Source organism: Hemitrygon akajei, chromosome 9, assembly GCF_048418815.1.
Source record: "Hemitrygon akajei chromosome 9, sHemAka1.3, whole genome shotgun sequence".
NCBI lineage: Eukaryota > Metazoa > Chordata > Chondrichthyes > Myliobatiformes > Dasyatidae > Hemitrygon > Hemitrygon akajei.
Window position 1 is genome coordinate 6,128,750 of NC_133132.1, and position 19,113 is coordinate 6,147,862.

Sequence of the window (19,113 nt, forward strand, 5' to 3'; positions counted from 1 at the left end):
AGTTCCTCTCCATCTACACCTCCTGAACCCCCCATGACAACAGTTCCACTCCATCTACAGCTCCTTACACCCCAATGACAACAGTTCCTCTCCATCTACACTTCCTGACACACCCAGTGACAACAGTTCCTCTCCTTTTACACCTCCTGACCCCCCCCATGCCAGTTCCTCTCCATCTACACCTCCTGACCCCCAATGACAACAGTTCTTCTCCAACTACACCACCTGACCCCGCATGACAACAGTTCCACTCCAGCTACAGCTCCTGACCCCCCCAATGACAACAGTTCCTCTCCATCTACACCTCCTGAACCCCCCATGACAACAGTTCCACTCCATCTACAGCTCCTTACACCCCAATGACAACAGTTCCTCTCCATCTACACTTCCTGACACACCCAGTGACAACAGTTCCTCTCCTTTTACACCTCCTGACCCCCTTCATGCCAGTTCCTCTCCATCTACACCTCCTGACCCCCAATGACAACAGTTCTTCTCCAACTACACCACCTGACCCCCCATGACAACAGTTCCCCTCCATCTACACCTCCTGACCCCCCATGACAACAGTTCCTCTCCATCTACACCTCCTGACCCCCCATGACAACAGCTCCCCTGCATCTACACCTCCTGACACCCCCAATAAGAACAGTTCCTCTCCATCTACACCTCCTGACACCCCCAATGACAACGGTTCCTCTCCATCTACACCTCCTGACCCCCAATGACAACATTTCCTCTACATCTACACCTCCTGACCCCCCAATGACAACAGTTCCTCTCCATCTACACCTCCTGACCCCGAATGACAACAGTTCCTCTCCATCTACACCTCCTGACACTCCCAAAGACAACAGATCCTCTCCATCTCACCTCCTGACTCCCCAATGAGAACAGTTCCTCTCCAACTACACTTCCTGACCCCCCTAATGAGAACATTTCATTTCCATCTACACCTCCTGACACCCCCAATGACAACAGTTACTCTCCATCTACACCTCCTGACCCCCCATGACAACAGTTCCTCTCCATCTACACTTCCTGACCCCCCCATGACAACAGCTCCCCTCCATCTACACCTCCTGACCCCCCAATGACAACAGTTCCTCTCCATCTACACCTCCTGACACCCCCAATGACAACAGTTCCCCTCCATCTACACCTCCTGACCCCCCATGACAACAGTTCCTCTCCATCTACACCTCCTGACCCCCCCATGACAACAGCTCCCCTCCATCTACACCTCCTGACTCACCAATTACAACAGTTCCTCTCCATCTACACCTCCTGACCCCCCCAATGAGAACAGTTCCTCTCCATCTACACCTCCTGACACCCCCAATGACAACAGTTCCTCTCCATCTACACCTCCTGACCCCCAATGACAACATTTCCTCTACATCTACACCTCCTGACCCCCCAATGACAACAGTTCCTCTCCATCTACACCTCCTGACCCCCCATGACAACAGTTCTTCTCCAACTACACCACCTGACCCCGCATGACAACAGTTCCTCTCCATCTACAGCTCCTGACCCCCCCAATGACAACAGTTCCTCTCCATCTACACCTCCTGAACCCCCCATGACAACAGTTCCACTCCATCTACAGCTCCTTACACCCCAATGACAACAGTTCCTCTCCATCTACACTTCCTGACACACCCAGTGACAACAGTTCCTCTCCATCTACACCTCCTGACCCCCCAATGACAACAGTTCCTCTCCTTTTACACCTCCTGACCCCCCCCATGCCAGTTCCTCTCCATCTACACCTCCTGACCCCCAATGACAACAGTTCTTCTCCAACTACACCACCTGACCCCCCATGACAACAGTTCCCCTCCATCTACACCTCCTGACCCCCCATGACAACAGTTCCTCTCCATCTACACCTCCTGACCCCCCATGACAACAGCTCCCCTCCATCTACACCTCCTGACACCCCCAATGAGAAAAGTTCCTCTCCATCTACACCTCCTGACACCCCGAATGACAACATTTCCTCTCCATCTACACCTCCTGACCCCCAATGACAACATTTCCTCTACATCTACACCTCCTGACCCCCCAATGACAACAGTTCCTCTCCATCTACACCTCCTGACCCCGAATGACAACAGTTCCTCTCCAACTACACCACCTGACCCCCCATGACAACAGTTCCTCTCCATCTACACCTCCTGACCCCCCATGACAACAGTTCGTCTCCAACTACACCACCTGACCCCGCATGACAACAGTTCCTCTCCATCTACAGCTCCTGACCCCCCCCAATGACAACAGTTCCTCTCCATCTACACCTCCTGACCCCACATGACAACAGTTCCTCTCCATCTACAGCTCCTGACCCCCCCAATGACAACAGTTCCTCTCCATCTACACCTCCTGACACTCCCAAAGACAACAGATCCTCTCCATCTCACCTCCTGACTCCCCAATGAGAACAGTTCCTCTCCATCTACACTTCCTGACCCCCCTAATGAGAACATTTCCTTTCCATCTACACCTCCTGAGCCCTCCAATGACAAAAGTTCCTCTCCATCTACACCTCCTGACCCCCCAATGACAACAGTTCCTCTCCATCTACACCTCCTGAACCCCTAATGACAACAGTTCCTCTCCATCTACACCTGAACCCATAATGACAACAGTTCCTCTCCATCTACACCTCCTGACACCCCCAATGACAACAGTTCCTCTCGATCTACACCTCCTGACCCCCCCATGACAACAGTTCCTCTCCATCTACACCTCCTGACCCCCCATGACAAAAGCTCCCCTCCATCTACACCTCCTGACCCACCAATGACAACAGTTCCTCTCCATCTACACCTCCTGACCCCCCCAATGACAACAGTTCCTCTCCATCTACACCTTCTGACCCCCCAATGACAACAGTTCCTCTCCATCTACACCTCCTGACACCCCAATGACAACAGTTCCTCTCGATCTACACCTCCTGACCCCCCCATGACAACAGTTCCTCTCCATCTACACCTCCTGACCCCCCATGACAAAAGCTCCCCTCCATCTACACCTCCTGACCCACCAATGACAACAGTTCCTCTCCATCTACACCTCCTGACCCCCCCAATGACAACAGTTCCTCTCCATCTACACCTCCTGACCCCCCCAATGACAACAGTTCCTCTCCATCTTCACTTCCTGACACCCCCAATGACAACAGTTCCTCTCCATCTACACTTCCTGACACCCCCAATGACAACAGTTCCTCTCCATCTACACCTCCTGACCCCCCCAATGACAACAGTTCCTCTCCATCTTCACTTCCTGACACCCCCAATGACAACAGTTCCTCTCCATCTACACTTCCTGACACCCCCAATGACAACAGTTCCTCTCCATCTACACCTCCTGACCCCCCATGACAACAGTTCCTCTCCATCTACACCTCCTGACCCCCCAATGACAACAGTTCCTCTCCATCTACACCTCCTGACACCCCCAATGACAACAGTTCCCCTCCATCTACACCTCCTGACCCCCCATGACAACAGTTCCTCTCCATCTACACCTCCTGACCCCCCCATGACAACAGCTCCCCTCCATCTACACCTCCTGACTCACCAATGACAACAGTTCCTCTCCATCTACACCTCCTGACCCCCCCAATGAGAACAGTTCCTCTCCATCTACACCTCCTGACACCCCCAATGACAACAGTTCCTCTCCATCTACACCTCCTGAACCCCCCATGACAACAGTTCCACTCCATCTACAGCTCCTTACACCCCAATGACAACAGTTCCTCTCCATCTACACTTCCTGACACACCCAGTGACAACAGTTCCTCTCCTTTTACACCTCCTGACCCCCCCCATGCCAGTTCCTCTCCATCTACACCTCCTGACCCCCAATGACAACAGTTCTTCTCCAACTACACCACCTGACCCCCCATGACAACAGTTCCCCTCCATCTACACCTCCTGACCCCCCATGACAACAGTTCCTCTCCATCTACACCTCCTGACCCCCAATGACAACAGTTCCTCTCCATCTACACCTCCTGACCCCCCATGACAACAGTTCCTCTCCATCTACACCTCCTGACCCCCCATGACAACAGTTCCTCTCCATCTACACCACCTGACCCCGCATGACAACAGTTCCTCTCCATCTACAGCTCCTAAACCCCCTCAATGACAACAGTTCCTCTCCGTCTACACCTCCTGACCCCGCATTACAACAGTTCCTCTCCATCTACAGCTCCTGACCCCCCCAATGACAACAGTTCCTCTCCATCTACACCTCCTGACACTCCCAAAGACAACAGATCCTCTCCATCTCACCTCCTGACTGCCCAATGAGAACAGTTCCTCTCCATCTACACTTCCTGACCCCCCTAATGAGAACATTTCCTTTCCATCTACACCTCCTGAGCCCTCCAATGACAACAGTTCCTCTCCATCTACACCTCCTGACCCCCCCAATGACAACAGTTCCTCTCCATCTACACCTCCTGAACCCCTAATGACAACAGTTCCTCTCCATCTACACCTCCTGAACCCCTAATGACAACAGTTCCTCTCCATCTACACCTCCTGACACCCCCAATGACAACAGTTCGTCTCCAACTACACCACCTGACCCCGCATGACAACAGTTCCTCTCCATCTACAGCTCCTGACCCCCCCCAATGACAACAGTTCCTCTCCATCTACACCTCCTGACCCCACATGACAACAGTTCCTCTCCATCTACAGCTCCTGACCCCCCCAATGACAACAGTTCCTCTCCATCTACACCTCCTGACACTCCCAAAGACAACAGATCCTCTCCATCTCACCTCCTGACTCCCCAATGAGAACAGTTCCTCTCCATCTACACTTCCTGACCCCCCTAATGAGAACATTTCCTTTCCATCTACACCTCCTGAGCCCTCCAATGACAACAGTTCCTCTCCATCTACACCTCCTGACCCCCCAATGACAACAGTTCCTCTCCATCTACACCTCCTGAACCCCTAATGACAACAGTTCCTCTCCATCTACACCTGAACCCATAATGACAACAGTTCCTCTCCATCTACACCTCCTGACACCCCCAATGACAACAGTTCCTCTCGATCTACACCTCCTGACCCCCCCATGACAACAGTTCCTCTCCATCTACACCTCCTGACCCCCCATGACAAAAGCTCCCCTCCATCTACACCTCCTGACCCACCAATGACAACAGTTCCTCTCCATCTACACCTCCTGACCCCCCCAATGACAACAGTTCCTCTCCATCTACACCTTCTGACCCCCCAATGACAACAGTTCCTCTCCATCTACACCTCCTGACACCCCAATGACAACAGTTCCTCTCGATCTACACCTCCTGACCCCCCCATGACAACAGTTCCTCTCCATCTACACCTCCTGACCCCCCATGACAAAAGCTCCCCTCCATCTACACCTCCTGACCCACCAATGACAACAGTTCCTCTCCATCTACACCTCCTGACCCCCCCAATGACAACAGTTCCTCTCCATCTACACCTCCTGACCCCCCCAATGACAACAGTTCCTCTCCATCTTCACTTCCTGACACCCCCAATGACAACAGTTCCTCTCCATCTACACTTCCTGACACCCCCAATGACAACAGTTCCTCTCCATCTACACCTCCTGACCCCCCCAATGACAACAGTTCCTCTCCATCTTCACTTCCTGACACCCCCAATGACAACAGTTCCTCTCCATCTACACTTCCTGACACCCCCAATGACAACAGTTCCTCTCCATCTACACCTCCTGACCCCCCATGACAACAGTTCCTCTCCATCTACACCTCCTGACCCCCCAATGACAACAGTTCCTCTCCATCTACACCTCCTGACACCCCCAATGACAACAGTTCCCCTCCATCTACACCTCCTGACCCCCCATGACAACAGTTCCTCTCCATCTACACCTCCTGACCCCCCCATGACAACAGCTCCCCTCCATCTACACCTCCTGACTCACCAATGACAACAGTTCCTCTCCATCTACACCTCCTGACCCCCCCAATGAGAACAGTTCCTCTCCATCTACACCTCCTGACACCCCCAATGACAACAGTTCCTCTCCATCTACACCTCCTGACCCCCAATGACAACATTTCCTCTACATCTACACCTCCTGACCCCCCAATGACAACAGTTCCTCTCCATCTACAGCTCCTGACCCCGAATGACAACATTTCCTCTCCAACTACACCACCTGACCCCGCATGACAACAGTTCCACTCCATCTACAGCTCCTGACCCCCCCAATGACAACAGTTCCTCTCCATCTACACCTCCTGAACCCCCCATGACAACAGTTCCACTCCATCTACAGCTCCTTACACCCCAATGACAACAGTTCCTCTCCATCTACACTTCCTGACACACCCAGTGACAACAGTTCCTCTCCTTTTACACCTCCTGACCCCCCCCATGCCAGTTCCTCTCCATCTACACCTCCTGACCCCCAATGACAACAGTTCTTCTCCAACTACACCACCTGACCCCCCATGACAACAGTTCCCCTCCATCTACACCTCCTGACCCCCCATGACAACAGTTCCTCTCCATCTACACCTCCTGACCCCCAATGACAACAGTTCCTCTCCATCTACACCTCCTGACCCCCCATGACAACAGTTCCTCTCCATCTACACCTCCTGACCCCCCATGACAACAGTTCCTCTCCATCTACACCACCTGACCCCGCATGACAACAGTTCCTCTCCATCTACAGCTCCTAACCCCCCTCAATGACAACAGTTCCTCTCCATCTACACCTCCTGACCCCGCATTACAACAGTTCCTCTCCATCTACAGCTCCTGACCCCCCCAATGACAACAGTTCCTCTCCATCTACACCTCCTGACACTCCCAAAGACAACAGATCCTCTCCATCTCACCTCCTGACTGCCCAATGAGAACAGTTCCTCTCCATCTACACTTCCTGACCCCCCTAATGAGAACATTTCCTTTCCATCTACACCTCCTGAGCCCTCCAATGACAACAGTTCCTCTCCATCTACACCTCCTGACCCCCCCAATGACAACAGTTCCTCTCCATCTACACCTCCTGAACCCCTAATGACAACAGTTCCTCTCCATCTACACCTCCTGAACCCCTAATGACAACAGTTCCTCTCCATCTACACCTCCTGACACCCCCAATGACAACAGTTCCTCTCCATCTACTCCTCCTGACCCCCCCATGACAACAGTTGCTCTCCATCTACACCTCCTGACCCCCCATGACAAAAGCTCCCCTCCATCTACACCTCCTGACCCACCAATGACAACAGTTCCTCTCCATCTACACTTCCTGACACCCCCAATGACAACAGTTCCTCTCAATCTACACCTCCTGACCCCCCATGACAACAGTTCCTCTCCATCTACACCTCCTGACCCCCCCATGACAACAGCTCCCCTCCATCTACACCTCCTGACCCCCCAATGACAACAGTTCCTCTCCATCTACACCTCCTGACACCCCCAATGACAACAGTTCCCCTCCATGTACACCTCCTGACCCCCCATGACAACAGTTTCTCTCCATCTACACCTCCTGACCCCCCCATGACAACAGCTCCCCTCCATCTACACCTCCTGTCTCACCAATGACAACAGTTCCTCTCCATCTACACCTCCCGACCCCCCCAATGAGAACAGTTCCTCTCCATCTACACCTCCTGACACCCCCAATGACAACAGTTCCTCTCCATCTATACCTCCTGACCCCCAATGACAACATTTCCTCTACATCTACACCTCCTGACCCCCCAATGACAACAGTTCCTCTCCATCTACACCTCCTGACCCCGAATGACAACATTTCCTCTCCATCTACACCTCCTGACCCCCCATGACAACAGTTCATCTCCAACTACACCACCTGACCCCGCATGACAACATTTCCTCTCCATCTACAGCTCCTGACCCCCCCAATGACAACAGTTCCTCTCCATCTACACCTCCTGAACCCCCCATGACAACAGTTCCACTCCATCTACAGCTCCTTACACCCCAATGACAACAGTTCCTCTCCATCTACACTTCCTGACACACCCAGTGACAACAGTTCCTCTCCTTTTACACCTCCTGACCCCCCCCATGCCAGTTCCTCTCCATCTACACCTGCTGACCCCCAATGACAACAGTTCTTCTCCAACTACACCACCTGACCCCCCATGACAACAGTTCCCCTCCATCTACACCTCCTGACCCCCCATGACAACAGTTCCTCTCCATCTACACCTCCTGACCCCCCCATGACAACAGCTCCCCTCCATCTACACCTCCTGACCCCCAATGACAACAGTTCCTCTCCATCTACACCTCCTGACTCCCCAATGACAACAGTTCCTCTCCATCTACACCTCCTGACCCCTTCCCCCCAATGACGACAGTTCCTCTAAACCATGAATGTAAATGCCTTCTGCAGACGCAGTTGCCTGTTTCAAATCTGGGTTGATCCTGCTTTCTCCCTCAGCCCAGCAACAAGGAGCGGAACAGCCTGAAGGTTTGGGAGAGACTGTCTGCAGGAAGTGGCTGGAGGCCCTCAGATACCCCTCCCAGTTGGTGTTGAATGCAGAAAGTTGTGGCTGAAGGGGGAAGGCCAGTTGATAGAGCACCCACCTGTCTGTGCGTCGTAAATGATCATATAGAAGCCTCCTCCAATCCCCATGCTCTGTGCGTTGTGCAGCCCGTCACAGAGCATGCTGGCAATGGCCGCATCGACTGCTGACCCCCCCTGCCAGAGAATGTCCCTGTGAAAGAAAGAGAGAGAGGGTTAGTCTGCGACAAATTGCCCACCGGGCTGCGGCTGTGTCAGAGGGACAGGTGATGCAGGAGAATGCGGACATTGGGACCCGGAGCCACAGACGTTTACTGGAGAAACTCCACAGGTCACGCAGCATCTGGGGGACGGTTGAGCTTCGGGTCGAAGCCCTGCATCCTGTCTGAGAGTGCAGAGGGAATAAAGAGGGGAAAGAGGAGCCCAGAACGGAGATATTAATAGTTTGTTTTAAAATAAGGTGACTGGATTTGCAGAAGCCGGCATTAATCCAACATGTTTATAGAGGGTGAGGTGAGATGATAATCCAACATGGTGGCCGTCAATGTGTGAGGCTACACGCTGATTCGCATAGCCACAGGCAAGCTTCTCACTCTCTGGTTACATTTCAAAATAAGGAGAGAAGGGTGTCTCAGTAAATTTGCTTCCGGAGCTACAGAGATGGGTCCTGGATGCAGCAGCGGAGGGGTGCACACAGGCAGGTTGCCTGGCAACGTTCAGGGAGTATGTCTCTGGCCGGTAACCATGGAGAAAGAATTTGCTGTGACCAGAGCTACCATGGAGGTGTTCCAGGAACATTGCGCAGGGAAAAATGTCAGCCAGATGCAGATGGAAATGTTTAAATTTACTGTTATTGTCTGTTTTGTTGTAGTATATTAGATAGATAGATAGATAGATAGATAGATACTTTATTCATCCCCATGGGGAAATTCAACTTTTTTCCAATGTCCCATACACTTGTTGTAGCAAAACTAATTACATACAATACTTAACTCAGTAAAAAAATATGATATGCATCTAAATCACTATCTCAAAAAGCATTAATAATAGCTTTTTAAAAAGTTCTTAAGTCCTGGCGGTTGAATTGTAAAGCCTAATGGCATTGGGGAGTATTGACCTCTTCATCCTGTCTGAGGAGCATTGCATCGATAGTAACCTGTCGCTGAAACTGCTTCTCTGTCTCTGGATGGTGCTATGTAGAGGATGTTCAGAGTTTTCCATATTTGACTGTAGCCTACTCAACGCCCTTCGCTCAGCTACCGATGTTAAACTCTCCAGTACTTTGCCCAAGACAGAGCCCGCCTTCCTTACCAGCTTATTAAGACGTGAGGGGTCCCTCTTCTTAATGATTCCTCCCCAACACGCCACCACAAAGAAGAGGGCGCTCTCCACAACTGACCTATAGAACATCTTCAGCATCTCACTACAGACATTGAATGACGCCAACCTTCTTAGGAAGTACATTCGACTCGGTGCCTTCCTGCACAAGGCATCTGTGTTGGCAGTCCAGTCTAGCTTCTCGTCTAACTGTACTCCCAGATACTTGTAGGTCTTAACCTGCTCCACACATTCTCCATTAATGATCACTGGCTCCATATGAGGCCTAGATCTCCTAAAGTCCACCACTATCTCCTTGATCTTGGTGATATTGAGTTGAAGGTAGTTAGATTGCTAAATCTGCAATAAACCTAATCCGTGATGTGTGACCGAGTCGTACAGCCCTGCTCCCCGTATATAATCAGTGACGTTAGGCTGGGTTGTGTTCCCTACTCCCATTATATAATCTGTGATGAGTGACCGGATTGTGTTCCCTACTCCCATTATATAATCTGTGACGTGTGAACGGATTGTGTTCCCTACTCCCATTATATAATCAGTGACGTGTGGCCGGTTTGTGTTCCCTACTCTCCTTATATAATCAGTGACGTGTGACCGGATTGTGTTCCCTACTCCCATTATATAATCAGTGACGTGGGACCGGATTGTGTCCATACTCCCATTATATAACCAGTGATGTGTTTCAGGATTATGTTCCCTACTCCCATTATATAATCAGTGACGTGTGACCGGATTGTGTTCCCTACTCCCATTATATAATCAGTGACGTTAGGTCGGTTTGTGTTCCCTACTCCCATTATATAATCAGTGACATGTGACCGGATTGTGTTCCCTACTCCCATTATATAATCAGTGACGTTAGGCCGGTTTGTGTTCCCTACTCCCATTATATAATCAGTGACGTGTGACCGGATTGTGTTCCCTACTCCCATTACATAATCAGTGACGTCAGGCCGGATTGTGTTCCCTACTCCCATTATATAATCAGTGACGTGGGACCGGATTGTGTTACCTACTCCCATTATATAATCAGTGACATGTGACCGGATTGTGTTCCCTACTCCCATTATATAATCAGTGACGTGTGGCCGGATTGTGTTCCCTACTCCCATTATATAATCAGTGACGTTAGGCCGGTTTGTGTTCCCTACTCCCATTATATAATCAGTGACGTGTGACCGGATTGTGTTCCCTACTCCCATTACATAATCAGTGACGTCAGGCCGGATTGTGTTCCCTACTCCCATTATATAATCAGTGACATGTGACCGGATTGTGTTCCCTACTCCCATTATATAATCAGTGACGTGTGGCCGGATTGTGTTCCCTACTCCCATTATATAATCAGTGACGTTAGGCCATTTTGTGTTCCCTACTCCCATTATATAATCAGTGACATGTGACCGGATTGTGTTCCCTACTCCCATTATATAATCAGTGACGTGTGGCCGGATTGTGTTCCCTACTCCCATTATATAATCAGTGACGTTAGGCCATTTTGTGTTCCCTACTCCCATTATATAATCAGTGACATGTAACTGGATTGTGTTCCCTACTCCCATTATATAATCAGTGACGTTAGGCCATTTTGTGTTCCCTACTCCCATTATATAATCAGTAACGTGTGGCCGGATTGTGTTCCCTACTCCCATTATATAATCAGTGACGTTAGGCTGGATTGTGTTCCATACTCCCATTATATAATCAGTGACGTGTGGCCGCATTGTGTTCCCTACTCCCATTATATAATCAGTGATGTGTGGCCGGTTTGTGTCCCCTACTCCCATTATATAATCAGTGACGTGTGGCCGGATTGTGTTCCCTACTCCCATTATATAATCAGTGACGTTAGGCTGGATTGTGTTCCCTACTCCCATTAGATAATCAGTGACATGTGACTGGATTGTGTTCCCTACTCCCATTATATAATCAGTGACGTCTGGCCGGATTGTGTTCCCTACTCCCATTATATAATCAGTGACGTGTGACCGGATTGTGTTCCCTACTCCCATTCTATAATCAGTGATGTGTGGCCGGTTTGTGTTCCCTACTCCCATTATATAATCAGTGACGTTAGGCTGGATTATGTTCCCTACTCCCATTATATAATCAGTGACGTGTGGCCGCATTGTGTTCCCTACTCCCATTATATAATCAGTGACGTGTGACTGGATTGTGTTCCCTACTCCCATTATATAATCAGTGACGTGTGACCGGGTTGTGTTCCCTACTCCCATTATATAATCAGTGACGTTAAGCTGGATTGTGTTCCCGACTCCCATTATATAATCAGTGACGTGTGACCGGATTGTGTTCCCTACTCCCATTATATAATCAGTGACGTGTGGCCGGATTGTGTTCCCTACTCCCATTATATAATCAGTGACGTGTGGCCGGATTGTGTTCCCTACTCCCATTATATAATCAGTGACGTGTGGCCGGATTGTGTTCCCTACTCCCATTATATAATCAGTGACGTGTGGCCGGATTGTGTTCCCTACTCCCATTATATAATCAGTGACGTGTGGCCGGATTGTGTTCCCTACTCCCATTATATAATCAGTGACGAGTGACCGGATTGTGTTCCCTACTCCCATTATATAATCAGTGACGTGTGGCCGGATTGTGTTCCCTACTCCCATTATATAATCAGTGACGAGTGACCGGATTGTGTTCCCTACTCCCATTATATAATCAGTGACGTGTGGCCGGATTGTGTTCCCTACTCCCATTATATAATCAGTGACGTGTGGCCGGATTGTGTTCCCTACTCCCATTATATAATCAGTGACGTGTGGCCGGATTGTGTTCCCTACTCCCATTGTATAATCAGTGACGTGTGGCCGGATTGTGTTCCCTGCTCCCATTATATAATCAGTGACGAGTGACCGGATTGTGTTCCCTACTCCCATTATATAATCAGTGACGTTAGGCTGGATTGTGTTCCCTACTCCCATTAGATAATCAGTGACATGTGACTGGATTGTGTTCCCTACTCCCATTATATAATCAGTGACGTCTGGCCGGATTGTGTTCCCTACTCCCATTATATAATCAGTGACGTGTGACCGGATTGTGTTCCCTACTCCCATTCTATAATCAGTGATGTGTGGCCGGTTTGTGTTCCCTACTCCCATTATATAATCAGTGACGTTAGGCTGGATTATGTTCCCTACTCCCATTATATAATCAGTGACGTGTGGCCGCATTGTGTTCCCTACTCCCATTATATAATCAGTGACGTGTGACTGGATTGTGTTCCCTACTCCCATTATATAATCAGTGACGTGTGACCGGGTTGTGTTCCCTACTCCCATTATATAATCAGTGACGTTAAGCTGGATTGTGTTCCCGACTCCCATTATATAATCAGTGACGTGTGACCGGATTGTGTTCCCTACTCCCATTATATAATCAGTGACGTGTGGCCGGATTGTGTTCCCTACTCCCATTATATAATCAGTGACGTGTGGCCGGATTGTGTTCCCTACTCCCATTATATAATCAGTGACGTGTGGCCGGATTGTGTTCCCTACTCCCATTATATAATCAGTGACGTGTGGCCGGATTGTGTTCCCTACTCCCATTATATAATCAGTGACGTGTGGCCGGATTGTGTTCCCTACTCCCATTATATAATCAGTGACGAGTGACCGGATTGTGTTCCCTACTCCCATTATATAATCAGTGACGTGTGGCCGGATTGTGTTCCCTACTCCCATTATATAATCAGTGACGAGTGACCGGATTGTGTTCCCTACTCCCATTATATAATCAGTGACGTGTGGCCGGATTGTGTTCCCTACTCCCATTATATAATCAGTGACGTGTGGCCGGATTGTGTTCCCTACTCCCATTATATAATCAGTGACGTGTGGCCGGATTGTGTTCCCTACTCCCATTGTATAATCAGTGACGTGTGGCCGGATTGTGTTCCCTGCTCCCATTATATAATCAGTGACGAGTGACCGGATTGTGTTCCCTACTCCCATTATATAATCAGTGACGTGTGGCCGGATTGTGTTCCCTACTCCCATTATATAATCAGTGACGTGTGACCGGGTTGTGTTCCCTACTCCCATTATATAATCAGTGACGTGTGGCCGGATTGTGTTCCCTACTCCCATTATATAATCCGTGACGTGGGACCGGTTTGTGTTCTCTACTCCCATTATATAATCAGTGACGTGTGGCCGGATTGTGTTCCCTACTCCCATTATATAATCCGTGACGTGTGACCGGATTGTGTTCCCTACTCCCGTTATATAATCAGTGACGTGTGGCCGGATTGTGTTCCCTACACCCATTATATAATCCGTGACGTGGGACCGGTTTGTGTTCTCTACTCCCATTATATAATCAGTGACGTGTGGCCGGATTGTGTTCCCTACTCCCATTATATAATACGTGACGTGGGACCGGTTTGTGTTCCCTACTCCCATTATATAATCAGTGACGTGTGGCCGGATTGTGTTCCCTACTCCCATTATATAATCCGTGACGTGGGACCGGTTTGTGTTCTCTACTCCCATTATATAATCAGTGACGTGTGGCCGGATTGTGTTCCCTACTCCCATTATATAATCCGTGACGTGGGACCGGTTTGTGTTCTCTACTCCCATTATATAATCAGTGACGTGTGGCCGGATTGTGTTCCCTACTCCCATTATATAATCAGTGACGTGTGACCGGATTGTGTTCCCTGCTCCCATTATATAATCAGTGACGTGTGGCCGGATTGTGTTCCCTACTCCCATTATATAATCCGTGACGTGGGACCGGTTTGGGTTCTCTACTCCCATTATATAATCAGTGACGTGTGGCCGGATTGTGTTCCCTACTCCCATTATATAATCAGTGACGTGTGACCGGATTGTGTTCCCTACTCCCATTATATAATCAGTGACGTGTGACGGGATTGTGTTCCCTACTCCCATTATATAATCTGTGACGTGTGGCCGGATTGTGTTCCCTTCTCCCATTATATAATCAGTGACGTGTGGCCGGTTTGTGTTCCCTACTCCCATTATATAATCAGTGACGTGTGGCCGCATTGTGTTCCCTGCCCCCATTATATAATCAGTGACGTGTGACCGGATTGTGTTCCCTACTCCCATTATATAATCAGTGACGTGTGGCCGCATTGTGTTCCCTACTCCCATTATATAATCAGTGACATGTGACCGGATTGTGTTCCCTACTCCCATTATATAATCAGTGACGTGTGACCGGAATGTGTTCCCTACTCCCATTATATAATCAGTGACGTGTGGCCGCATTGTGTTCCCTACACCCATTATATAATCTGTGACGTGTGACCGGATTGTGTTCCCTACTCCCATTATATAATCAGTGACGTGTGACCGGATTGTGTTCCCTACTCCCATTATATAATCAGTGACGTGTGACGGGATTGTGTTCCCTACTCCCATTATATAATCTGTGACGTGTGGCCGGATTGTGTTCCCTTCTCCCATTATATAATCAGTGACGTGTGGCCGGTTTGTGTTCCCTACTCCCATTATATAATCAGTGACGTGTGGCCGCATTGTGTTCCCTGCCCCCATTATATAATCAGTGACGTGTGACCGGATTGTGTTCCCTACTCCCATTATATAATCAGTGACGTGTGGCCGCATTGTGTTCCCTACTCCCATTATATAATCAGTGACATGTGACCGGATTGTGTTCCCTACTCCCATTATATAATCAGTGACGTGTGACCGGAATGTGTTCCCTACTCCCATTATATAATCAGTGACGTGTGGCCGCATTGTGTTCCCTACACCCATTATATAATCTGTGACGTGTGACCGGATTGTGTTCCCTACTCCCATTATATAATCAGTGACGTGTGACCGGATTGTGTTCCCTACTCCCATTATATAATCAGTGACGTGTGACCGGATTGTGTTCCCTACTCCCATTATATAATCAGTGATGTGTGACCGGATTGTGTTCCTTACTCCCATTATATAATCAGTGACGTCTGACCGGATTGTGTTACCTACTCCCATTATATAATCAGTGACGTGTGACCGGATTGTGTTCCCTACTCCCATTATATAATCAGTGACGTGTGACCGGATTGTGTTCCCTACTCCCATTATATAATCAGTGACGTGTGACCGGATTGTGTTACCTACTCCCATTATATAATCAGTGACGTGTGACCGGATTGTGTTCCCTACTCCCATTATATAATCAGTGACGTGTGACCGGATTGTGTTCCCTACTCCCATTATATAATCAGTGACGTGTGACCGGATTGTGTTCCCTACTCCCATTATATAATCAGTGACGTGTGACCGGATTGTGTTCCCTACTCCCATTATATAATCAGTGACGTGTGACCGGATTGTGTTCCCTACTCCCATTATATAATCAGTGATGTGTGACCGGATTGTGTTCCTTACTCCCATTATATAATCAGTGTCGTGTGGCCGCATTGTGTTCCCTACTCCCATTATATAATCAGTGACGTGTGACCGGATTGTGTTCCCTACTCCCATTATATAATCAGTGACGTGTGGCCGCATTGTGTTCCCTACTCCCATTATATAATCAGTGACGTGTGGCCGGATTGTGTTCCTTACTCCCATTATATAATCAGTGACGTGTGGCCGCATTGTGTTCCCTACTCCCATTATATAATCCGTGACGTGTGACCGGATTGTGTTCCCTACTCCCATTATATAATCAGTGACGTGTGACCGGATTGTGTTCCCTACTCCCATTATATAATCAGTGACGTGTGGCCGGATTGTGTTCCCTACTCCCATTATATAATCAGTGACGTGTGGGTGGATTGTGTTCCCTACTCCCATTATATAATCAGTGACGTGTGACCGGATTGTGTTCCCTACTCCGATTATATAATCAGTGACGTGTGACCGGATTGTGTTACCTACTCCCATTATATAATCAGTGACGTGTGACCGGATTGTGTTCCCTACTCCGATTATATAATCAGTGACGTGTGGCCGCATTGTGTTCCCTACACCCATTATATAATCAGTGACGTGTGACCGGATTGTGTTCCCTACTCCGATTATATAATCAGTGACGTGTGGCCGCATTGTGTTCCCTACATCCATTATATAATCAGTGACGTGTGGCCGCATTGTGTTCCCTACTCCCATTATATAATCAGTGACGTGTGGCCGGATTGTGTTCCCTACGCCCATTATATAATCAGTGACGTGTGGCCGGATTGTGTTCCCTACTCCCATTATATAATCCGTGACTTGAGACCTGGTTGTGTTCCCTACTCCCATTATATAATCAGTGACGTGTGGCCGGATTGTGTTCCCTACTCCCATTATATAATCAGTGACGTGTGGCCGCATTGTGTTCCCTACACCCATTATATAATCAGTGACGTGTGGCCGGATTGTGTTCCCTACGCCCATTATATAATCAGTGACGTGTGGCCGCATTGTGTTCCCTACTCCGATTATATAATCAGTGACGTGTGTCCGGATTGTGTTCCCTACTCTCATTATATAATCAGTGACGTGTGGCCGCATTGTATTCCCTACTCCCATTATATAATCAGTGATGTGTGGCCGGATTGTGTTCCCTACTCCCATTATATAATCAGTGACGTGTGGCCGGATTGTGTTCCCTACTCTCATTATATAATCAGTGACGTGTGTCCGGATTGTGTTCCCTACTCCCATTATATAATCAGTGACGTATGGCCGGATTGTGTTCCCTACTGCCATTATATAATCAGTGACGTGTGGCCGGATTGTGTTCCCTACTCCCATTATATAATCAGTGACGTGTGACCAGATTGTGTTCCCTACTCCCATTATATAATCAGTGACGTGTGACCAGATTGTGTTCCCTACTCCCATTATATAATCAGTGACGTGTGACCAGATTGTGTTCCCTACTCCCATTATATAATCAGTGACGTGTGACCGCATTGTGTTCCCTACTCTCATTATATAATCAGTGACGTGTGACTGGATTGTGTTCCCTACTCCCATTATATAATCAGTGACGTGTGACCGGATTGTGTTCCCTACTCCCATTATATAATCAGTGACGTGTGTCCGGATTGTGTTCCCTACTCCCATTATATAATCAGTGATGTGTGGCCGGATTGTGTTCCCTACTCCCATTATATAATCAGTGACGTGTGACCGGATTGTGTTCCCTACTCTCATTATATAATCAGTGACGTGTGACTGGATTGTGTTCCCTACTCCCATTATATAATCAGTGACGTGTGACCGGATTGTATTCCCTACTCCCATTATATAATCAGTGACGTGTGGCCGGATTGTGTTCCCTACTCCCATTGTATAATCAGTGACGTGTGGCCGGATTGTGTTCCCTGCTCCCATTATATAATCAGTGACGAGTGACCGGATTGTGTTCCCTACTCCCATTATATAATCAGTGACGTGTGGCCGGATTGTGTTCCCTACTCCCATTATATAATCAGTGACGTGTGACCGGGTTGTGTTCCCTACTCCCATTATATAATCAGTGACGTGTGGCCGGATTGTGTTCCCTACTCCCATTATATAATCCGTGACGTGGGACCGGTTTGTGTTCTCTACTCCCATTATATAATCAGTGACGTGTGGCCGGATTGTGTTCCCTACTCCCATTATATAATCCGTGACGTGTGACCGGATTGTGTTCCCTACTCCCGTTATATAATCAGTGACGTGTGGCCGGATTGTGTTCCCTACACCCATTATATAATCCGTGACGTGGGACCGGTTTGTGTTCTCTACTCCCATTATATAATCAGTGACGTGTGGCCGGATTGTGTTCCCTACTCCCATTATATAATACGTGACGTGGGACCGGTTTGTGTTCCCTACTCCCATTATATAATCAGTGACGTGTGGCCGGATTGTGTTCCCTACTCCCATTATATAATCCGTGACGTGGGACCGGTTTGTGTTCTCTACTCCCATTATATAATCAGTGACGTGTGGCCGGATTGTGTTCCCTACTCCCATTATATAATCCGTGACGTGGGACCGGTTTGTGTTCTCTACTCCCATTATATAATCAGTGACGTGTGGCCGGATTGTGTTCCCTACTCCCATTATATAATCAGTGACGTGTGACCGGATTGTGTTCCCTGCTCCCATTATATAATCAGTGACGTGTGGCCGGATTGTGTTCCCTACTCCCATTATATAATCCGTGACGTGGGACCGGTTTGGGTTCTCTA

The 19,113-nt window shown here is 48.8% G+C and overlaps 1 protein-coding gene across 1 annotated transcript in view; it reads right to left on the reverse strand.

The window, feature by feature from the left end:
* Positions 1–19,113, reverse strand: part of LOC140733780 (glutathione hydrolase 1 proenzyme-like) — a 621,183-nt gene that overhangs the window by 466,743 nt on the left and 135,327 nt on the right. Inside the window, exon 3 of the mRNA XM_073057536.1 lies at positions 8,633–8,763. Coding sequence (XP_072913637.1) covers positions 8,633–8,763 — 131 coding nt within the window. The remainder of the gene's footprint in view (positions 1–8,632; positions 8,764–19,113) is intronic.